This window comes from Stylophora pistillata, chromosome 2, assembly GCF_964205215.1.
Source record: "Stylophora pistillata chromosome 2, jaStyPist1.2, whole genome shotgun sequence".
Taxonomy (NCBI): Eukaryota; Metazoa; Cnidaria; class Anthozoa; order Scleractinia; family Pocilloporidae; genus Stylophora; species Stylophora pistillata.
Genome location: NC_142520.1, coordinates 9,805,318 through 9,827,200, shown reverse-complemented (window position 1 = coordinate 9,827,200; position 21,883 = coordinate 9,805,318). Strand labels below are relative to the sequence as shown.

General features: G+C 38.7%; 2 protein-coding genes, 1 long non-coding RNA gene and 1 pseudogene across 5 annotated transcripts in view; 3 read left to right on the top strand and 1 right to left on the bottom strand.

Moving 5' to 3' along the window:
- Positions 1-2,754, top strand: part of LOC111344918 (uncharacterized) — a 12,449-nt gene extending 9,695 nt beyond the window's left edge. The window contains exons 3-5 of the mRNA XM_088747765.1: positions 181-432; positions 1,382-1,717; positions 2,390-2,754. Of these exons, the coding sequence (XP_088603891.1) occupies positions 181-432; positions 1,382-1,717; positions 2,390-2,407 (606 nt within the window). The 3' untranslated portion in view covers positions 2,408-2,754. The remainder of the gene's footprint in view (positions 1-180; positions 433-1,381; positions 1,718-2,389) is intronic.
- A 149-nt stretch (positions 2,755-2,903) lies between these two features.
- Positions 2,904-21,176, top strand: LOC148737041 (uncharacterized). Of its 2 annotated transcripts, none has more exons than XM_088747767.1 (5): positions 2,904-3,561; positions 16,628-16,696; positions 19,635-19,901; positions 20,385-20,702; positions 20,922-21,176. In XM_088747767.1, the coding sequence occupies exons 1-5, from the start codon at positions 3,505-3,507 to the stop codon at positions 20,937-20,939; spliced, it is 729 nt and encodes a 242-aa protein (XP_088603893.1). In that variant the 5' UTR covers positions 2,904-3,504; the 3' UTR covers positions 20,940-21,176. The 2 variants fall into 2 exon arrangements, with proteins under 2 accessions (XP_088603893.1, XP_088603892.1); XM_088747766.1 differs by lacking the exon at positions 2,904-3,561 and adding an exon at positions 3,588-3,969.
- LOC148737043 (uncharacterized) lies at positions 3,976-7,398 on the top strand (annotated as a pseudogene). Its single transcript, XR_015996301.1, has 3 exons — positions 3,976-5,662; positions 5,753-5,864; positions 6,242-7,398. The product of XR_015996301.1 is annotated as an uncharacterized LOC148737043 (transcript).
- LOC148737042 (uncharacterized) lies at positions 6,576-9,060 on the bottom strand. The gene is made up of 7 exons (XR_015996302.1): positions 8,937-9,060; positions 8,613-8,716; positions 8,018-8,133; positions 7,778-7,835; positions 7,444-7,539; positions 6,923-6,978; positions 6,576-6,705 (listed from the first exon to the last, which is right to left on the bottom strand). It is a non-coding gene; the product is annotated as an uncharacterized LOC148737042 (long non-coding RNA).
- Positions 21,177-21,883: the final 707 nt, after the last annotated feature.

Below are 21,883 nucleotides of genomic sequence, written 5' to 3'. Positions count from 1 at the left end.
AAACCTTGATTAAAAATTTTTGAAAAATAATTAAAAATAGTCAGAATGATTATTCTTTTTGTTGTTGTCATTGTAGTTGTTCTTCTTCTGCTTCATCTTCTCCCACGTGTTTGTTGTGGTGGTCATTCTTTGTCTTTATATTCTGAATAGCTTTTTATTTTTTCTATAACAAAACTTCAGGCAGCCATCTTCATGGGTTTCTCGATCACCTCAGCTGTGATGGGTGGAATAATCATCATCATCTACAGCCTTTTCATTGCTTTCCATTTCCATTATGGAGCGTACTACGACTCAGGATACAGGTACAACACTGGACTGGCAGTGGCTGTTATTATTTTGCTTCTTGGTATTGTGGAATTTGCCATTGGAATCTGGGCTGCCATCTGCTGCTGCTTGATGCAGATTTGCTGTTGTAGGCCCCCACTGCAACAGGTGAGCATGTTAAGTTTCATCAAACATATAGTTATGCAGTGCCTTTAAGGGGCATACAGTTTAATTTTGCAGGAGTGGCCAATATTTTTTTGCGGTATACACATGAATCTTAAAATATGTCATAGCAATATGCTATAGAAATGCACTGCTCATCACAGTGAGTGTGACGACTGAACTGAAAAGAAAAAAAAACACAATTAAAATGGCTTTGAACCAATTGTTTTTTTTTTAATTTTTCTTTATTTGTTTTAAAAAAAATTATTAAAGCATTTATTATATGTTAAAGGTCTTTAAAGTTATGGCACAGAATACAAAAAGATGCATGTCAAACTAGGTCATTTGGTAGAATGCTTGAGAAAATTGGGTATGGCTCTGCAGAAATAACTTTGCAGTGGACTGTGGAAAGTATGAGTTTAATAGCGTACAATATACAGTGGCTTCAGAGTGATTGGTCATATTTTCGATGGCATGATATAGAGATATTTGCAATGCCCATATAGAGCACTAGCATTTGAATACAAATATATATTTTACTATTATGAATTATTTATCTCTCCCATCCCCTTTTTATTTTTGTTAAAGTCTTGCTGTGATGGGTATCCCCTTTGCAGGACTCCTCACTTGTAGATGTAGATGTATTCTAACTAATAAATAGTAATTTTGGAAAAAAAAAAGGTTCTTTTAGAGGTTGGAAGAGTTGCTTGATTCCTCCAGCAATTCCTGAATACCCCGTCAAAAAAATTACAGGATAGAGATCCTGTTAATCCTTTCTTACCACACTTGGTGGGTAAATTTTCTCATTATATGAAGTATTATTATTACGTATTGCGTCAAGCCTTTTCACAACTACCTCCGTGGATGTCTAATTAAGTCAAAGTCGTATGTGTTGGTGGTCGATATAGCATTTAAAAATCAACGCCGCCAATTCCCTGCTCTGTTCACTCCAAAGGGTCAAGTGATGCAAACAGTAAACACTGGGTACGCCGTCTCCCAGATGCCTGGAGGTCCTGTGGCTGTTCCAATGCATACAGTTGGTGGTATGGTCGCGGTTCAAACGGTCCCACAGGGAGGTCAACCTCAGATGGTAATGATGCCAGCTTCTGGAGCCGTGGGAGGTCATCCGCAGGTTGTCCATGTCCCTACATCTGGAGCCATGATGGGAGGTCAGTCTCAGTTTGTCCAAGTTGCTCCAACCGGAGCCGCAGCAACTGGTTACCAACAGCAACAAGTGGATGTTTCTCAGTCTTATGGGCAAGGGCAGTACATGGTCCTTCAGGATGAACAGGTAAGAAAAAAAAATAGAAAATAATAAACAAAATAGATGAAGTTGGCCAGAATCGTAAGGTGCCACAAATTACAACGTGAATGGGCTTAATCATGATGCTGTGAAAGCCATTATTGTTGTATATTTTATTATTAACTTCATCATTATTATTATCATCGTCATCTTCTTAATTTCATATCCATCATTACTATTACTATTAACAGAGTGAAGAACTAATCCTTAAAACTTCTGTTGATTAGAAGTTGCATCCTCTAAAATCCTGAGAGTAAGTTTACGAGCTCTGAGGAGGCCTAACTATCTTGTGTACCAAGTACCCCAACAGATACCTAAACGGGAGGGATCCAAGCATGCAAGGAAACTCAAGTAGAAAGAGGACATAGAAACGTTCCTAAAGAAAAAGCATGAAAGAAAATCACGAGGAAAGAGTAGAGTATTTCGCGATGCTTTCATTCTTTTCTTATTTGGTAACGGAAATATTCAATCTGGTAGCTCGGGCCGTGTGTTGGGTCAAGCATTGGGCGATGATCCTTATCCCTGAAATTCGAATTTAAAAATTGTCACTTAGCCTTTGTGTAACTTTGTTTGCCAGGTTATGGCAGCCATTGATGGCTATGTTTTTAACGGAAGAGCTGACATTCTGGGATGAGAAAAAATTTCCTTTTTCTCTTTTAGGTCCCCGTAAAGACTTGAGCTGTGTTACGAGTCCGAAGAAAGCTTGCTTACTCTTCTAACTAGTTTTAGTCTTAAGCTTCGAGTATGTAGCCAAGGTTTTTGCGTTGTGTAATACTAAGGTACTGAAAAGGGTTAAACAGTTGTTACTTTGAAATAAACTATGCCTGAAAGGAATGTAAATAGATTTTCGTGTAGAAACGGAGTGACATCTCCCTTACTGTATATTTAGACCTTTTATAGATTAGTAATATGCTTTTTGACCAATTTTAGGATAAGAAATACGAACCTGGCGTTTGGAATTTGGTCAACTGTTCCACCAAACTCATTTTGGCATTTAAAAAAAAAGTTCAGTTTGTTTTTGTTTATTTCTCTTCTCCATTTTGTTACTTTCAGTAAGCTTCTTGTGTTTATTCCTGACGTTTGTTAAGTTTGTCTCCTCGATGAGGTCGCAAAGAAACTCACTAATGAATTGTTCACTGAATTCAACCGAAACTCTCAAAGTGCGTCAACTTCTCTGAAATAAAGACGATCGTTAGAAATCACTGCGACAGTGATTTGTTACGAGTGGCGAAGGGAAAAAATCGTACAGATATGAATAAAACCCCCCAAAAAAGAATGAAAAAAAAAATACACAGCGTGTTCCTGAACACTGTTTTCATGGGGCTAAGCTTGAAATAAGAGGCGGAGCTAGGAACAGCGAAGACACAACAATTGTAAGAATTTCTTACAAGTTGAAAGGATGAAAATAAATTCCGAGCGACTTGATCCATGACTTGATACGGCTACATCGCGGCTCGAACACCACTTATACCCTAGGTAAGTTTGTATTTTTTATAATTTGACCGCTCTGTCCATTACTTATGAGAGGATAAATCCTTTTTGCCGTGGTAAGGTTCCTTTATGGACCACAGTAGCCAAACATAAGTGAAAAACTCGCCGGTGACTGATAGCCGATAGAGTATGGACATTCTATCAATCCGCTACCATATCTATCGTGAAAGGTATGTGATTTATGATTGAAAAAATGGAGCCAAGCTGAGAAGCTCTGCTTAAATATAGATTAGCAATTTAAAGCTTTCACATATTGACAGTAAACGAAGTATTTCTAGCTGGCAATGATGGCATCGCGTGACTGGACTGACTGCATTACACAAGAGGCGTTCACGAACGAGGTAAATAGAAGGATGATGTACCATGTACAACTGTAAAAGGATTTACTTCCTTATTAGTCCTATGCCTATTTGATTCTAGCAGAAAAAATTCTTGAAGGGAATAAATCGATAGGCCATAGCGGATTCGTTTCTGGTTTATGCATTAAAATAAAACAAAAATGTTGCGTGACATTCCTTAAACATTTATTGTGAGTCGATGACGTTGTCAAAATTACTTTTAAAACATTCAGTTTTCCGTATTTTACCAACATGGTGGACCAAACGGCCAGGGCTGCCATTATGGGCAAGTATCTATCCATCGCCCACATCATTATCGGCGTTCTTCTCCTCTGTTTTGGCATCGCAGATAGGTTAACTGAAAATTTTTGGACAGGTCATGTGTGTTTTGGGATCTGGATCGGTATTTGGGTAAGTTTCTTCGCGATGGTTCAGTTGAATTGCTTCGTATTTACACGACAAGCTTGGTTTAATACACCTGGGTCATAACACGTGTTATATTCGAGTAGAATGATGAAATATACTGTTACCTTGCTTTCATATAATACAAGGGACTTTAAGCAGTCAGGACGGCAACGCCAAGGAAGACTTCTATTAAAAAATGACTTTCTACTTTTAGTTAGAATTTCGAAAATGGCTGCATGTGTTTAACGTCTCATAGGGCGCCAGACCTCAAACTCAACATGACGCATAAAAGTAGCGTTGAATTACAATTGTAAAATAAAATAATTTGCCGCCGCGGTTTCGCTTCGGAGACGACGCAAATTTTTTGGTGATTTTACGTTGTTGTTTTGCAAAAGATGGCTAAGAAATGTACAAAGTTTTAAAACGCACTTGCTGGGCGAGTGTTCTGCCAATTAGATCTATTGTTTTTCACGTTCTCGTTGCTGTAGCCGTCATGGTTTGCTTAAAGTCCGTATTAAAAGCTTGTTTCAACCGATCCTAAACAGAAATTTGATCGACCAACTTGATGTGATCTCGTTTGAAATGATTGTTTCGCGTGCGTCGATATTTTTCATTTTAAAATGATCTGTCACGGAATAATGAACCAGTTCACTTTGGAGGAACGTGTATCTTACATTATTTCAAGGTGACGTTGTTTGTCAGAAATACCAGCCTAAACGAAATTCAACGCGAATAAAACAATTTGAATACGAGTGAGTGGAGTTTTCATGTCCGAATTTGACATCTCCAATATATTCAAACCGCGTGATAAAAAATGCAAATGTGCCAGATGCTTGCAGTTCGCTTTTGCGGTCTTTGCGGTTTTCCTTTTTCGGTTTTTACTCTTATTTTCCTTTTCCCCAGCAGTTTGCACTTAGCTTTTGTTGAAAATTTAAATAAAGTTGGTTTCTTACTGCCATTAATATACTCCCAATAACAATAGCGACGTTATTGTTTGGCAATTCAATTTTTTTAGTCACACACGTTAAGGCAGCGCTTGAGCATCTGTATCATCTTGAGCATGTCGTCCTCAAAGTCCTTTAGTTCTTCGATCGGTGGAGGGTTCTTGGTCGATTTGAAGCCGTAGTTCTCTTTGGATGTGGGTGAGGTGTTAGGATTTAGGAAGAAGTGGGCCTTCCAGCGCATTCTGTTCAAGAATTAGCTGGTTACTTCGTTGAGACGTTGTAAATAGTTGTTGCGCGATGGTAACGGAATATTCTTGGTAGAGTAACTGAGGTTGAATTTTTCCATGTTGCCGGTTGCCGTAGAGTGCTCAACAAAAACTTGGAGCGGTGTAGAGGGATTAAACTTGGTGTCCGTGAAACAGTGCTCGATACAAATAGTAGAGCGGGTATAATGTGTGGCAGTCGAAAAAAAACAACTACATATGCATCCCTACTGACCTGTAGGGATGCATATGCAGTTGTTTTTTGGCGGATGCATATGCAGTTGTTCTTTTGCAGATGCAACCACGAAACAGGTCTGTAGGGATGCATAAGATTTAAACACGAAGGCGCGCTTTAAACACGAAGGCGCGCTTTAAATACGAAGGCGCGCTATATAACGAAGTCTTCCCTGGGAAGACCTAGGCTCATTTGTCACTCACAGTTGACGTTCGCGGGTCAAATTTAAAATGGTGGCCGATTTGAACACTCGAAAGGTAAGGTATACGAGAATTGCTGTGCCTTTCCTGTCTTTACTTGCCCTAGAATTGAAATATCTTTATCTAACACCAAGTAATACTTCACAGATTAGAATTTTATTAGACGAAAGTTTAATCGAGGAGCTGAACGGTTGGCTTACCGTAAACTACGGAGAGATCGTTCGAGTAGAGAAACCACGAAAGAAAAAATCAACGCCAGGTAAGTTGGCTCTTCATTACAAACTGATATTATTCCACTATTCGCAATGTCTATGCCTATGTAATGTCAAGTCCGATCCGAGGGGGTATTGTATAATACTGTCAGACCGTGATACATAAATATTCAATGTGCTGTTTCCAATGATCTGGAACTCGCAAAACGGATAAATAGTTCAAGGCCATATTTTGGGTCATACTTTTTGATCTAAATTGTATGCCCTTTTCTGCTAGCTACAAAATCTTATGGGCTTTATAGTTTGCCGAAACATATTTTTATCCGCCATTTGCAACGTTCTCGAACGATGTCCTTACAGCGCTTCACCAGTTCAAAACAGGTTATGTTCTCATGCATCATTCTAATTTTGCTTTCTTTGACAGTTTCCGAAGACAAGGAAGCCACGGAAAATGCAGCGGTACCATGTGTCGAGCTGCAGCACGAGGTCATTAGTCAGGAGATCGACAATAGATGTTTTTATACAATTCTAAACCGCCACGGTTTATAGCGCGATCTTATTTACATAGCCAGGAAGGAAGCATTGGGATGTTTGAAAGGTCATGCCAGTCTGTGTTGTGGAAGATCTTCGGAAACGGTGGCCAAATCCCGATGGAGTGCCCTACTGTGCTCACCGTCGTTCATAAAATCAGTATTACAATACTCCATCAGCACTTCCCTCCAAAATAGTATACATTTCTTTGTATAGTGTCAATAAGGTACAATAGAAGCTATATTTTTTCACAATACACTGTATGCCCTAACTCTGAACTCCACTATGCAATATCTTGAGGGATTGATCAGCATTTTCCATGTTCTTCTTCCACTGCTTGTACCTTAGGTTGTGATCCTACTAGGAGAAAAAAAAGGAATTGGGTTGTAGTTTATTTCCTCTCAATAAAGATTATACACAAATGCTATTTATAATAATTGTCATTGATTCGCAAAGATTTCTGAGCATATGAATCCAAAATGCTGTCATTCAAGAGAATTAAATGAGCATCATCAACTGAAAAAAGGAGTCATTTCAACAGGAAATGGAAAAGCAACTGAAATAATACTTTTGCCTTGAACCATCCTTGATCATCAATAGACTCATTCCAAGACCAAAGCTACATCATCTCTGAAAAGGAAAGCAAACAAGTAGTAGCCTTATATCGTGACACTTTAAGAGCTTCTGCAAACAACCTAGAAGCTGCCAAATACACACTAGGCAAGGCATATGGCAAAGCCTACAAGCATCGTCACTATTTTATACATGTAAATACATGTACTGTCTTGAATAAAATAGATGCAAATGTGAAAGAGACACTAATTTCAAATGAATTCAGTCTTGATAATAAGTTGTGATTGATCACGACCATAGATAGATTACAACAATAACAGTAAATTGTAAAGTGCACTCAATGCATGACATGACACGAGTGAATGATTTAGTACTTTTTTTGATCAACAAACACCAAAAGTCTTGTTTATGTTTGATGCCTTTAGATTATTAGATAACATGCTGGTAACAGATTAAATAAATTATTACAAAACTGAAGAGCACCACACAGTCATTGACATATGAACTTTTACAAATACTTACCATGCCAGGTGTCAAAGGAATTCTTGATGCCTCTTTGCTCAAACCAATTTTTCAATGATCTGGCACAGTCATGGGCCACCTCTGTTAAGTTGTATGCTAAAAGCAGGGGTATGTTTGATATGTTATGGTTTTTAGTAAGACAGGAATCCCACATCATAACAGCCAAAATGGAGAAACATAGCTATCGATTTATTAAAAATGCTGCAGGGGAGGGGGGGGGGGCCAAAATCACAAAGACGACTGATAAGATGATAGAAGTGGAAACAGGCTTTCAGAAAAGTGAGGCACAAGTTATCAAATTCATGGGGCTTAGTATTCGGTTGGAATTGCTTACCTCATAGAAATAGCTGTCACTGTAGAATGCAGTCATGTCTGGCATCTGTTATCATACACTGAAAGAGTAATTAGAATAAAAAATGAAAGGAAGGAAACTGAGCATTGAAGGTAACTTGAATGAAGGTACAAAATGACCTAGCACTGCATAAGGTGTTATTTCAAATTTTGCACACTGCGAATAACTTCAACAACACTGAACACACACAACAAACAAGTAGCTGGTTGCATGTCAACTTACATCCCCACTTGCAATATAGCCTTGCATAGCTTTAACTTCTGCCCTTGCAACAGCCATTGTCTTGTTGCACAATTCCTGAACTACAGACCTATATCCAAATCCCTGGTCTTTATATACTGCCTAACAAAATGATACAGCCCAATAAGCTGCAAGGTACAGTAAAAGCTAGATTTAAATCATGATATATATCTTGTTAACCAAGTGCGAGGGCCTTACTGGGAGAATATAGGCCCAAGGTCTTGACAGTATGGACCGAATGCAGGGAGGTCCGTACAAAAAAAGAGCGAGGGCCGATATTCTCCTAGTACAGTCCCGAGCAAGCTTGGTTAATAAGAGATTTATCATACGCCTGAAGAAAGCTTTTTCACAAGTGCAGGATCATTCAGGACAATGCCCGGTCCAATACTTAGAGAATATTGGACCAGCAATAGAGCATTTTGATTGGTTGATTTTAGATACTGGCCTTCTGGCTGCCTGAGTCTTGTAATAAAGTTTATTACAGACTTCACAACACTGCTGTTAAAACACAGGGAGGATCACATCCTAGAAATAGTAAAGATAGTGTACAACAGTGTATACGTTAAAAACCACATACTTGTGTCTATTGTTTTGTCCCTCACACAGCCAATGCCAGCGGCCTCAGTAAAACCATGATACTGAGTTTCAGTAAGTCCAGTACATGTGAATGCAGGAACCATTCTGCAAATATATATTTTCTTAGTGTCACTCACCTGAGCATACAGATTCATTACAAGAAACAAAACATGGGAGCACAGAATGGAAAGCCATAATGTACATAATCGAAGAGGATATATTTGTACATGTAAACTCATCATATATATATGCGACAAACTTTCCTGGGATATTTTTCTTCGATAATGCTTACTTGCAAAGTAGGTCATGTACATATTATACTTACCTAACATTGGCGTAGTACGTCGCAGGGTGTCCCAAAACTCCAAAACTGAGCCAAGTAACTGAGTCATTACACACAGGGAACTTCAATCTTACAAACGTGCCCTTGACTTGAAAAAGTAGCTGAAGCCTATCCGCACTACTGAAGTAGATGAATATGTAGTAATGTAATTTTTAAACTCAAGTGCTACCGCGGTCCGCACTCCCGCAGTCGATGAATAAGTATTAACTAATTTTTAAACTGACGTGCTACCGCGGTCCGCACTCTCGCCGTGGATGAATAAGTATTAAACTAGGTGTTAAAATGAACTGCTACCGCGGTCCGCAGTACCGCAGTACCGCAGTTCTTGAATAAGTTATAAAGTGAGCTCTAAACTAAATTGCCATACGCTAAAATCCTAAAAAGAAATATGTTAAAAGCCTAAACCCTAACCCTAACCCAAAACCCTAACCCTAACCCGAGGGTTATGAGTGTTTCAAAATATCCTGAAATAAAGCATTGTAATTAACTATGTGGAAGCTTAAAAGATGTGAAATACAAGAAAATTAGCCAATAGAGGTTTCCTGCTGACGTCACGTATGCCGTAGCAACCATGTTGACCGCCATCTTGAAGGTCAGGTCTTCCCATGTTAACAAGCGATTCTGACCATGTCTGCGAAAATAACTTACTTTTCAACGCTCGATCCGCTCGATAAAGAGAATATTTGCAAAAAATAGCTTGTATAGACAACATTGATCCGTTTGAGATCGCAAAGAAGGAATGATCGTCAATTGTTAGCGATTTTCCACCGATAACTTACGTGGACCTCGTGAACCATCTAGTCCTAAATTCACTGGACGAAAAAATTAGGATGTATATGTAGACAGTTTAAACAAAATTTCGTCTCTTTATATTTTGCAAACGAAATTTTAGGCCATGAATTCTAGCCAAAAGGTACTTTGTATTGCCTCCCAATAATGCTAGCTGAGTGGCTGCAAATCCTTTAGAAGATCAATTGTAAGTTTAAAGCGCTTTGACAACCTACAATCCAAAAACGTTTGATGGTTTTACTCCCTCGAAATGGGTATATTTTCAACTGAACTGGGTTTCCTTGATACAGCGACGTTAAAGCTTATAGTAATTTTTCTCATTGCTTTAGCACATGGTTGGCTCTTGAAACAATTATTTCTTTTGTTCAAAGGTTGGAAAAATTTGATGGAACATCAAAAGAAATTGGATATTAACGTTTGTAGACCAGATACATCACTATAAGTGATGAGCCAGCTCTAGGAAATCACTCGGGTGTAATACACTGATGGGTAGACCCTTAATATATCTGGTCTATAAGGAAACATTGGGTTACACAACAATCCAAAATGACCCACCAAGAGCTTCTGGGAAAAAATCGTTGCCAAAATGAATTGCCAACCCCTTCCCCAAAGAACAAAATAGTTGGACCCTTACAGTAACTACCTAGAAAAATAGGGCTACACTACATTCATGTGTGTCACATTAAGAGCAGCCCCTTTGCAACAGCTCAAGGAGCACTTCTAGTAGGTTTTTTTTTTTATTTTTTATTTTTGGCAGCCTGTGTGTTGCCTCTAAGAAAACACTGGGTTACACCACCATTTGCTGGTGCCCAAATTACACAGTCCCTAAAAATAGAAGTCACACTCATCAATACTGCACCAAATAACAATAATAATTCATTCACTCCCAATAATTAAATTTTACAGTAAAGTACACAATCAGTGTATTGATATTTATGGGAAATGCATGGAAACACAACCCCAAATAGAAAACAAAACAAAACAGGTGATATTCTGGTAGAAAAAATTCTGCCCCTGAAAAGGAAATAAACCAGACACAAGAGTGGCAGGGCTCACTCCCTGCCAAAGCTATATAAATTTTTAATTCCAATATGCATTGACTTGTATACAAGTCCCCACGACACTGCAATGCAATGTGCTTCCATGGGTATATGCTCTAATTAACTAGTAATTTCAAGGTTTATCAATCTCAATTAACCTTAAAAGTCAAACTTATTCCAGTGAAAAAGTTTGCATGCAAACTATTCTGGTTTCCCATACTAGAAAGTTCAATTTTGGGAAAGCCACAATTGAAACATCACTCACTTCAGAACACCAGAGAAGCACTGACTGGCAAGATGTGCCATTTTGCCAGCTGCCAACCTTCGATGTGCCATCGAGAAAGTTTTAAGTGCTTCAATGGGTATGCTCTGATGAACTGGTAATTTCAATGTTCACATCTATCTCAAACAACCTTAAAAGTCAAACTTACTCCAGAGAAACAGTTTGCATGTAAACTATTCTGGTTTACAATACCAGAAACTACAATCTCAGGAAAGCCACCAATGAAACATTACTCACTTTGAATCACAGATAAGTCCTGATTGGCAAGATAAGTCCTGATTGGCAAGACTTAACATTGAGAAAGCCTTCAGTGCTTTAATAAGGACTACTTAGGATTTCGATTTGAGTCTTTTAGACGAAAGATCGAGCGCTTTTTCTCCTTGATGGACGATAACACTTGGGAAACAATAATATCCCTTCTTATCGCGATTTGAGCGGTTGGAACAACCGACAACAGAGCAAAAATTGACCATCTTTACTTCAGCCCTTCGGTTCGTCTTATGTTTTCGGCGAGAGGTTGACCTTCAAGATGGTCGTCAAAGCGTTTCTATGGAAACGTGACGTCATGCGGGAAACCTTTATCGACTGCGGGACTACGGTAGCAAGGAAAAACAAGATGAACACCAACTCGTATGATGCAAGCGGAATATTTTGTGATGTTTAATATCGTCGGCATCCGTTCGTATCGAGAGACGAACCTCAACACTTACTACGATGTTTAATATAATGCAGATATTAGGTAAAGTATGTCGACTGCGGTACTGCGGTAGCAGGATTTGATGAATGATTTTTCAGTGGCCGGGTATTCTGAAGTTTAGCCCAGCTGATGAACAAATCCTTTCAAAATACGAGAGAAGTCTTTCCATTAAATCAGTATTTTGCGTCTGTCTACCTATACCAAGAGCCGATTTAGCGTTGCTTATCCTCTGTGTGATAGCTTCCAAACGACTTTGCTGATCCTTTTTTACTTCAATTGTCAGACTGAAAATGGGTTTCGTTCCGCTCGATCTCGCCGTTCATTTGCACGTTTTTTGATTTTTGTACGTTTCTTTCTATCTGAAGGGGGGAAGCTGTCCATTTTCCGAGTCGAATTGTAGAATAACCTCAACAAAAGGTCTCACACTAAGAGAAATTCTCTCAGACATCTCCGATCTTACGAAGCGAAGTGACGATTATTTCGTTCGCGTTACCGCTCGATCGGGCCTGGAATATATCGCATATTGGCGCATAAATTCACTGAAACACTGCTTGCCACGGTACCAGTGAAATGAAGACTCACAATAGACAAAGAGAGCCCCACGGATAGCCTGTTGGGTAGGGGAGGCTCGAAATGGCGGGCGATTTTAATTTGACAGTAACAACGCAAGTTTTTTACACGAAACGAGGAAATATTGTACTCCAAACAAAACTTCTCACAGAAAAATAATTCTACTGATATTTTGCGACCGTTTCTGGGTATGTTTTATTGATTTTGACAAGTATAACAAATACTAAGTGTTCCTTGCGGTTCTCCTCATAGTCCGCCATCTTTATTTTTTGGGGTGAATTCAAAATTAGGGGGAGGAGCTAATGCCCTTTTAAAGCGCGGCTTCGTGTTTAAGAGGGCATTAGCCCCTCCCCCTAATTTTGAATTCACCCCAAAAAATAAAGATGGCGGACGATGAGGAGAACCGCAAACATATATATATATATGATATGGGATTCCTGTCTTACTAACTTACTATTCTTACTTACTATAACTTACTTACTATTCCTGTCTTCGCTCCGACGAAGGGCTAACGCTCGAAACGTCAGCTTTTGTAATCATTACGGTGGCCAATTTACCATTTCAACTTTTGTTGATATATCCAAATTATTTCGTTACTCCCACCGACGCAGCCCCAAACAGTCTCTTTCGAAACTATCAGTCTTCATATCAAACATACCCTTGCTTTTAGCATACAACTTAACAGAGGTGGCCCACGACTGTGTCAGATCATTGAAAAATTGGTTTGAGCAAAGAGGCATCAAGAATTCCTTTGACACCTGGCATGGTAAGTATGTGTAAAAGTTCATATGTCAATGACTGTGTGGTGCTCTTCAGTTTTGTAATAATTTATTTAATTTGTTACCAGCATGTTATCTAATAATCTAAAGGCATCAAACATAAACAAGACTTTTGGTGTTTGTTGATCAAAAAAAGTACTTAATAATTCACTCGTGTCATGCCATGCATTGAGTGCACTTTACAATTTACAACACATTGACATTGTTTTCCTCACTGATAAAGTTGTTATTGTTGTAATCTATCTATGGTCATGATCAATCACAACTTATTATCAAGACTGAATTCATTTGAAATTAGTGTCTCTTTCACATTTGCATCTATTTTATTCAAGACAGTACTTGTATTTACATGTTTATAATAGTGACGATGCCTGTAGGCTTTGCCATATGCCTTGCCTAGTGTGTATTTGGCAGCTTCTAGGTTGTTTGCAGAAGCTCTTAAAGTGTCACGATATAAGGCTACTACTTGTTTGCTTTCCTTTTCAGAAATGATATAGCTTTGGTCTTGGAATGAGTTTATTGATGATCAAGGATGGTTCAAGGCAAAGTATTATTTCAGTTGCTTTTCCATTTTCTGTTGAAATGACTACTTTTTTCAGTTGATGATGCTCATTCAATTCTTCTGAGTGATGACATCATTTTGGATTCATATGTTCAGAAATCTTCGCGACTCAAAGACAATTATTATAAATAGCATCTGTGTATAATCTTTATTGAGAGGAAATAAACTACAACCCAATTCCTTTTTTTTTCTCCTAGAAGGATCATAACCTAAGGCACAAGCAGTAGAAGAAGAACATGGAAAATGCTGATCAATCCCTCAAGATATTGCATAGTGGAGTTCAGAGTTAGGGCATACAGTGTATTGTGAAAAAATATAGCTTCTATTGTACCTCATTGTCATTATACAAAGAAATGTATACTGTTTTGGAGGGAAGTGCTGATGGAGTATTGTAATACTGATTTTCTGAACGACGGAGAGCACAGTAGGGCACTCCATCAGGATTTGGGCACCGTTTTCGAAGATCTTCCACAACACAGACTGGCATGACCTTTCAAACATCTTCCACGTAACATCCCAATGCTTCCTTCCTGGCTATGTAAATAAGATCGCGCTATAAACCGTGGCGGTTTAGAATTGTATAAAAACATCTATTGTCGATCTCTTGACTAATGAGCTCGTGCTGCAGCTCGACACATGTTGCCGCTGCATTTTCCGTGGCTTCCTTGTCTTCGGAAACTGTCAAAGAAAGCAAAATTAGAATGATGCATGAGAACATAACCTGTTTTGAACTGGTAAAGCGCTGTAAGGACATCGTTCGAGAACGTTGCAAATGGCGGATAAAAATATGTTTCGGCAAACTAAAAAGCCCAAGATAAGATTTTGTAGCTAGCAGAAAAGGGCATACAATTTAGATTAAAAAGTATGACCCAAAATATGGCCTTGAAATATTTATCCGTTTTGCGAGTTCCAGGTCATTGGAAACAGCACATTGAACATTTATGCTTCACGGTCTGACAGTATTATACAATACCCCCTCGGATCGGACTTGACATTACATAGGCATAGACATTGCGAATGGTGGAATAATATCAGTTTGTAATCTTGTTGTAAATATGATTCGTTGAAGAGCCAACTTACCTGGCGTTGACTTTTTCTTTCGTGGTTTCTATACTCGAACGATCTCCCCGTTGTTCACGGTAAGCCAACCGTTCAGCTCATCGATTAAACTTTCGTCTAATAAAATTCTAATCTGTGAAGTACTACTTGGTGTTAGATAAAGATATTTCAATTCTAGGGGCAAGTAAAGACAGGAAAGGCACAGCAATTCTCGTATACCTTTCCTTTCGAGTGTTCAAATCGGCCGCCATTTTAAATTTGACCCGCGCACGTCAACGGTGAGTGACAAATGAGCCTAGGTCTTCCCAGGGAAGACTTCCTTATAGAGCGCGCCTTCGTGTTAAAGTGATTTCTCACATGATTTAACACCACATGATTTAAGCGATTTCTCATTCCAATGCATTGTTCAAGTGCAGGAAACAGTAAACAATTCAGGTAACATCGAGAAACTTCTAATTACCAAAGAAGCATATTGGAGCGCACAGCTGTTCTCTCTGGCACCCTTCGGCTTGAATAAGCGCCAGGAATTTCACTCCAAAAAAAGAATAAACTATAATTAATTCGGAGAATTTTTTCAAATTGGGCGGGCATCAAAGGTCCCAGTCTCAGCGTTAATTGGGAATTCTAGTACAATTCTCGCCTTTCAAGTCAACGCTGGTTCCTTTACATTTTTAGTGGATTCGACAATTTTTCTATTTCTTTTTATAGTGATAATTTTTCGCGTAGTAATTACTGTGTTTGTTTATATGTGTCATCACGCCCTATATAAATCTATTTAAGGAATTTTTAAGTCATTGTATTGCAACTGATGAAGGTCTAGGACCGAAACTTATTTTTATTAAACTTTTTAGACTTTTTATTGAGTATATATCTTCCTTCGCTCGAAGTTGTCCGTCCTTGTGTGCCACACTACTTCTCCTATATATATAACCAAAATAGCGTAATGAGGTCATCATCTACAAAAAAGTGCTCAATAGCAGGGCTAGAGCTATGGATAATTATACTTCAAGATTTAGGTTACTTGAACATACTTAAACTTACTTGAGTTACAATAAAAGTTCAAGTAACCAAAATCTTGAAGTATGATTATAATATATATATATATATATATATATATATATATATATATATATAGTTATTTCCCTGGATACCACGTCTTCGATCACGTAAATCACATATTCGATTGCAGTGTAGCAAGTATGGCAGTATGGTTGTCCTGTTGGCGTAGTGCTCATCACACCCGACTAGTATTCGAGGGGTCCTGGGTTCAATTAAATTCCCGCTCAGGGAAAATTTTCTTGCAAACATTATTCAATTAATATTATTACTTGGGGTGTACAGAGTTAGGGTTTCCCTCATATACAGAATTTGTATGTAACTAATTTTTTACTTCTAAGAACGATTTAACTAATTACAAGAGTGGTTCATCGTGATCAAAGCATTCGCACAAGCAAGGATCTATTTGTGAAACTCAGCACAACAACCGGTTCTAGTCTAAACGCCGAGAATAAACGCAAGGTGCAATGGGCTTTTGTCATATTCAAGCCACTGTTCTCTTAAGACTCGAGCAAGCGAGCGTAGAAACGAATAAATCAGGGAACTTTGATATTGTAGGACGAGGGCTCTACCAGAAATCCTCGAAACCGGCTTTCGAGTAAGGAACCAAATTAAATGATTTAGTTTCCTTATCTTTGACCACATTATTATCATTATCGATGTCATTATCAATATCCTCGCCATCGCCTGTGTCCTCATCACTTGCTCCAAGTTGAAGTTTCAAGCTCGAATGAGCGCTATGTAAATTGTCAAACACAACGACGTTGCCTAAGTCCAGCGAGAAAAACCACTTCGCCTTACGTGCTATGATTTAAGTAAATTGTTCTTTTCATTTCAGATGTGCATCGCAGGAGGTCTGGGGATCCCTGGTACCCAAAAAGAGCCAAGTTCTTCCCGCAATGTTTTTGTAAGTTGATTTGATCATTTGGAAACAGCATAGGTGATTGGAAATAGATAATTTCGTTAAAAAAACGGAAAGATTTCCAAAGGTTTGGTGAAGAGCAAATGTTGTAATCAAAATAGATTTATGCTTATGTTTTATGCTGTAATTTCGGTTGACTTTTTTTACAAGTAAACATTACTTGTACATTACGCTAACGATTTAAATAAACTAGCCATATTTGAAATTAGTGCTATTACAATAGTTTAAGAAAACACTCGCGCGTACCAAAGTACATCCTCGATTGTTAATCTATAGGAGAAAAGAATTATAGTTACAATTATATATACAATTATCTGTGTATTCAGCTCAGGTTGTGAGCGACCGCTGTACATTGCCTCCTTTACATATATTCAGGGGCGTAGTACGGACTTTTCAAAGGGGAGGGAGGTCATACTTAGATTGTAGGTTGTTTTCGTAAAAGAAAAATGCTCTCAAAGTAAGTGGGGAGGGGGATCACACTGTCTCAGACAGACAGACAGAGGATACTGACCAGTTTTAGCCACCAATTTATTGTTGGTTGTTTGCGTTAAAAAAAAGACGTCCAAAAAGGGGGGGGGGGAAGCTATGGGTACTCCAGGACCCCCACCACTCCTAGCTACGACCTGTTGTTGTTGTTGTTGTTCATCTTCTACTCCCACTTGTTTGTTAAAGTAAAGTAAAGTAAAGCAAACTTTATTTACACAGGGTAGCCCATTCAGCTCTAAGGCTGGTATCCATAGGGGCCCTGTATTGAAAATAATTTACATCAAATTTCTAGAATAGATATATATGTATATATAATGACTAAGATTTTACAACTACATTAACAGCCTAAAACTACAAAGCTAAAACACAATTAAAACATAACATAGTAAATAAAATATCAAAATTATCAAAATTACGGTAAAAGGAAATGTTTTGCTCGGCGACAGAACGTTTGAATGTTTTCACTCTTCACAATGTTTAAAGGAAGTTTATTAAAAATTTCTGCGCCAGTAAAAAGAAAGGTCCTTCTCCCAAAATTCTGTTTTACTTTTGGTAGGGATAGCCTCAGACTTTGCCTCGTGGAATAATTGTGAATATTCGAAAATCTGGTAAAATATGATGAAAAGTAACTAGGAACTAATGAGTGGAGACAGAGAAAAACGAGTTTAGCCTTGTGGTAATAGCGTCTACTGGAAAGAGTCGGCCATTGCAGCTGATCTATTGCTTCAGATGACCGAGAGCAACGTGTAATAATCCGTGCAGATCTATTTTGTAAGCGCTGTAGTCGATCTATATCTTGTTGTAAAAGGTTACTCCAGGCAATGTCACAGTAATCAAATAAGGGAAGAATTAAGGTATTATGAACAAGTATTGCTGCCTCTTTTGTGACGAAACTTCTAATGCGGCCCAGAATACTAACTCTTGACGCCACCTTTTTACACATATAGTCTGCGTGAGCCTTCCAAGTCATAAAATTGTCGAACACCAAGCCTAGGTATTTAAAAGTAGTTTCGCAAGAAATGAGCTTTCCGATAAGATTAAGATTTAAAATACAATCGCGCTCTTTATGCCTTCGAGATGTAAATAGTACACACTTAGTTTTTGAAACATTGAGAAAAAGATTGTTGTCTTCTAGCCATTCAGATAGACATTGAAGATCTTGATTAAAGTAAAAAGTTAAATTGTCTACTGTTGGGCCAGCGAGATATAAAACTGTGTCGTCAGCGTACATATTTACAGAACAGTGTTTGACACAACGTGGTAAATCATTAATGTAGACAATGAATAACAGGGGTCCGAGGATGGACCCTTGTGGCACTCCAGAAGTTATAGCAAGCTCTTCAGATGAATGAGAATCAATTTGCACGAACTGCTTTCTTCCCGTAAAGTAGTCCTTAAACCATAGAAGGCTTTCCTCGCATATACCATAGCACTCTAATTTTCTGAGCAAAATGTCATGGTCAACTGTGTCGAAAGCCTTTGCCAGGTCAATAAACACAGAACCAGTAACAAGGCCCTTATCCATATTCAGGAGAATCTCGTCGGCGAAATAAGTTACAGCCGTCTCAGTTGAGTGCATTCTTCTAAAACCGGACTGTAATTTACAGAGCAAGTTATGATCATCAAAAAAACTTGCAAGCTGCTTGTGGATTAAACGCTCTAGGACTTTAAATACCACTGGTAATACCGATATGGGGCGGTAGTTTCTTGGGTCATCTTTTGAACCTGATTTATGTAAAGGGGTCACCTTCGCTTTTTTCCATTCTGCAGGGATAACGTTTTGTTGGATAGTTAAATTAAAAATGAGCGATTGTTGTTGTTATCGATCTTCGTCTTCTTCACAATCTGAGGGTAATGGGGTGGACGCTGACATAAATCAAATCAAACTTCAACAACGCCGCGTCGGGGAAATGTCTTGTATTAACGGAACCTCCAAGTATCTACCAATCTCCAATGGTTTATTAATCAGTTGAAATCTCGTAAAAACTGAAATACAATAGATTAAAATAGGCCATTACCATACAATAAACGGTAATCGAAATGTCTTAAACTCGAACACGCGGGTAGTGTATAAATCAAAATAATTTGGATATATCAACAAAGTTGAAATGGTAAATTGGCCACCGTAACGATTACAAAAGCTGACGTGTCGAGCGTTAGCCCTTCGTCGGAGCGAAATCAAAACAACACAGATATCTTAAACGAAAGAAAACTACCTTTGATTTTACATGTTTCGGTTTATAAATACAAAAATAAACAAGATGACATACCTCTTTCCCAGTTCTATTATTCTAGTATTTCGAGAATCCTTTGATCTGGGTATGCTTGCGACTAACACGTGTCTTGTGGCAAAAGGGTATAGAACGTCACGCAAATCACAACAAAAAGTAGCGTTCGTTGCACTGAATAACGTTTTATTTTTCTACCAAAACTTCAGGCAGCCATCTTCATGGGTTTTTCGATCACCTCAGCTGTACTGGGTGGAATAATCATCATCTGCTATAGCATTACCATTGCTTATGAACGCGAGTACTACTCTTACTCGTACCGCTATTCCTATCGCGGATTGTACAGTTACAAGACTGAGATGGCACTCGCTTCTATCACTTTGATCCTTGGTATCGTGGAATTTGCCATCGGAATCTGGGCTGCCGTCTGCTGCTGTTTGATGCAAGTTTGCTGCTCTGCACCCCCACCGCAACAGGTTTGATCAAACATCTGCTAACTATGCAACGCTTTGAAATTCAATTTTCCACGAGTTGCCCATATTTTACGTGGTACATGAACGAGTCTTTGAAATTTACATCATAGCATGAGATAGAAATGCAATGCTCACCACAAAAAAAAAAAAAAAAAAAAAAAATGAATGGCTTTGAAGTGGAGGCTTTAAAACATTTATTAATTTCATTTATTAATACAATAATATCCTTTACTTTTCACCTTCGATCATTTGCGCCCTAAAATGTTATAATCGTTGGGGAATAAATGAGTTAAAAATCATATTCTCGTGCTATGTTGTCACTGTTTTAGTATATACTAAATCAAGTATTCACCTCACGGTTGGTAGCCGGCAGGGAGAAGTTGTTGATCATCAACTAACTCGTCACAAATGTCGTTATTTAAACGCATTCTTTGGTGGTCGGTTAAATATCAAGATAGCCAACCTTCCACTTTCTTCCTCCCCTAGGGTCAAGTTATGTACACAGTCAACACTGGTTACGCCGTCGCCCAGACGTCTGGAGGTCCTGTGGCCGTTCCAATGCAAACAGCTGGTGGTATGGTTGCAGTTCAAGCGGTGACACAGGGAGGCCAACCTCAGATGATCATGATGCCAGCCTCTGGAGCCGTGGGAGGTCATCCGCAGTTTGGAGCCATGACGGGAAGTCAGCCTCAGTTTGTCCAAGTTGCTCCAGCCGGAGCTGCAGCACCTAGTTACCAACCGCAACGAGGGGGTGTTTCTCAGTCCCATGGGCAGCGGCAGTGCATGGCGCTTCAAGATGAACAGGTAAGTGGAAAAGGAAGTGACAAACATATAGGTAAGGGTGGTCAGACTTATAAGGTGACAAAAAATTGTTATATGAATGGGCTAAGTCGCGATGCTGTTAAATCCTTACTTTCGTTATGATTCTCTCATCTTTTTTATTGCCATATTAGAGCATTCTGTATTCAACGGGGAAAGCTGTCATTCTTAAACAACAAAAATAATGTCCTGTTTCTTTTATAGATCCCATTGAAGACTTGAGCTGTGTTTGCGAGTACCGAGGAAATCTACTGTTTGTTTTCACTGAACACATTTTAGCCTAGGTGTTTACATGTACATCGAGTTTCATTAAAAACTGGATCATTGGATAATGCAATTCAAGACTTTTTATTGGCTTAGTGATTATGGCATATGAGCCAATATACCATAATCTAATATTTGTACATTGTAGCACCCGGTTTCTTCTTACAAAATAAAGTCGAGAAGATTTGTCTAATATCTAGGGGGTGTTTGTTTTAATAAAACAATTATTCCACTCGCGCTTGTTGGATATGAGAAGATTATAGCCAACTCTGCGCTACGCGCCTGGTTGGCTATCTGTTATCTCATATCCAACGCGAGCTCGTGGAATAATTGTTAAATACATAAAATTTCTCAAATGAGTTTAGCAAATGTTACTTTAAGGTAGAACTATAAAATGTCTTTTAGTATATGTTATACAGAAACAGCAGAAAGCCTATTAGACCAAAGTTGAAGATAACGAAAAACTTGCGCGACTCTTAACTTTTGCTTCAAAGTGTTAATATAAAGCTTGGCCGATTGTTTCGCTTGAGTGCCCCCAAGAAGGAAACTACTCTTCCAATGGGACTCAACCGATAACTTTTTCAAGCCTCCTTCCTTGCTTTCCCTCTCCTCCCTCCTGGAAAAAAAATTAACAAGTCGACATTGCTTCAGCGTGGTCTATACTCTTATTGACAACAATAATGTCGGCGTCAAATAAAACGATTCCTTTAGTGCGTGACACGTTCCGTGACACATCGACACGAGCAGCGTTGTCTGTGCTCTTCTCAACAACGGAAAATTGGCCAATCAGATTGCGACATTACCGCAAATTGTGGTAGAAAGTGATTTAGCCTGTTCCAGAACGAATCAGAAAGAGGAAGGAGGTCTCGGTCGGGTCTAACACAACCCTTCCCTCTCCCGTT

Excerpts from the sequence above, each read along its gene's own strand:
- LOC148737041 (XM_088747766.1), top strand. The coding sequence starts at position 3,811 with ATGGTGGACCAAACGGCCAGGGCTGCCATTATGGGCAAGTATCTATCC. Across the intron at positions 16,697-19,634 it reads GTTCTTCCCGCAATGTTTTT|GCAGCCATCTTCATGGGTTT; the intron begins GTAAGTTGATTT and ends CCAAAACTTCAG. Across the intron at positions 19,902-20,384 it reads CTGCACCCCCACCGCAACAG|GGTCAAGTTATGTACACAGT; the intron begins GTTTGATCAAAC and ends TTCCTCCCCTAG.